At 64.8% G+C, this 640-nt stretch overlaps 1 protein-coding gene across 1 annotated transcript in view; it reads right to left on the reverse strand.

Moving 5' to 3' along the window:
- MYO1F (myosin IF) overlaps nt 1-404 on the reverse strand; it is a gene marked incomplete at its 3' end in the record, with an annotated part of 16569 nt that extends 16165 nt beyond the window's left edge. Inside the window, exon 1 of the mRNA XM_010170055.1 lies at nt 339-404. Coding sequence (XP_010168357.1) covers nt 339-341 — 3 coding nt within the window. The remainder of the gene's footprint in view (nt 1-338) is intronic.
- Between the last annotated feature and the right edge of the window lie 236 nt (nt 405-640).

Consider the following 640-nt stretch of genomic DNA (forward strand, 5'->3'; position numbering starts at 1 on the left):
CCACCCCAGCTGCCCCGCCCGCTGCTCTCCATCCTCCTCAGCTCAGCGCTCCGGGGAGCACCCATCCTGCACCCAGCACCCATCCCCAGCTGCTCCCCACCACTGTGCCTTGTACCAGCACCTCTCCCAGCCCCAGCTCCCCTCCATGTCCCCAAGCCTGGGCAGCACTGTCCCCTCTCCAGCGGGGACATAAGGTGGCACCTCCCAGAAAGCAGCAAGGGACAGTGATGGGTGCAGGAGAGGACAGGGCTGAGGTAGCCCTGAGGTGGCAGGAGGAGAGGGTGACATCCCAGGGTGCCCGAGGGAGATGGGGTGGGGGGAGCCCAGCGAGCACTCACCATGGTGTCCCTGTGTCGTGTCCCCAAGGACGGGGCGCTGGGGGCTCCTGTCACCGCTGGCCCAGGGCCATCCCGACACACTTTGCTTTTGTGTTTCTGCTGCAACTACAAATTGCAACGAATCTTTTCTTTTCCTCCTCCCACTTCCTCATTTTGTGCCGGTTCGCAGGGGGTGGGGAGGACGAGGGTGGCTTTCTGCTGCCGGGGGTGGCCCTGAGGTGGCCCTACCCAGGGTGACCCCAACTCTGCTGCAGGTGGGTGCTGCTGGTGCTGGGGGGGGGTCACTGACATGGGTAAGAGGG

Source organism: Antrostomus carolinensis, unplaced genomic scaffold (genome assembly GCF_000700745.2).
Source record: "Antrostomus carolinensis isolate BGI_N321 unplaced genomic scaffold, ASM70074v2 scaffold28546, whole genome shotgun sequence".
Lineage (NCBI taxonomy): Eukaryota > Metazoa > Chordata > Aves > Caprimulgiformes > Caprimulgidae > Antrostomus > Antrostomus carolinensis.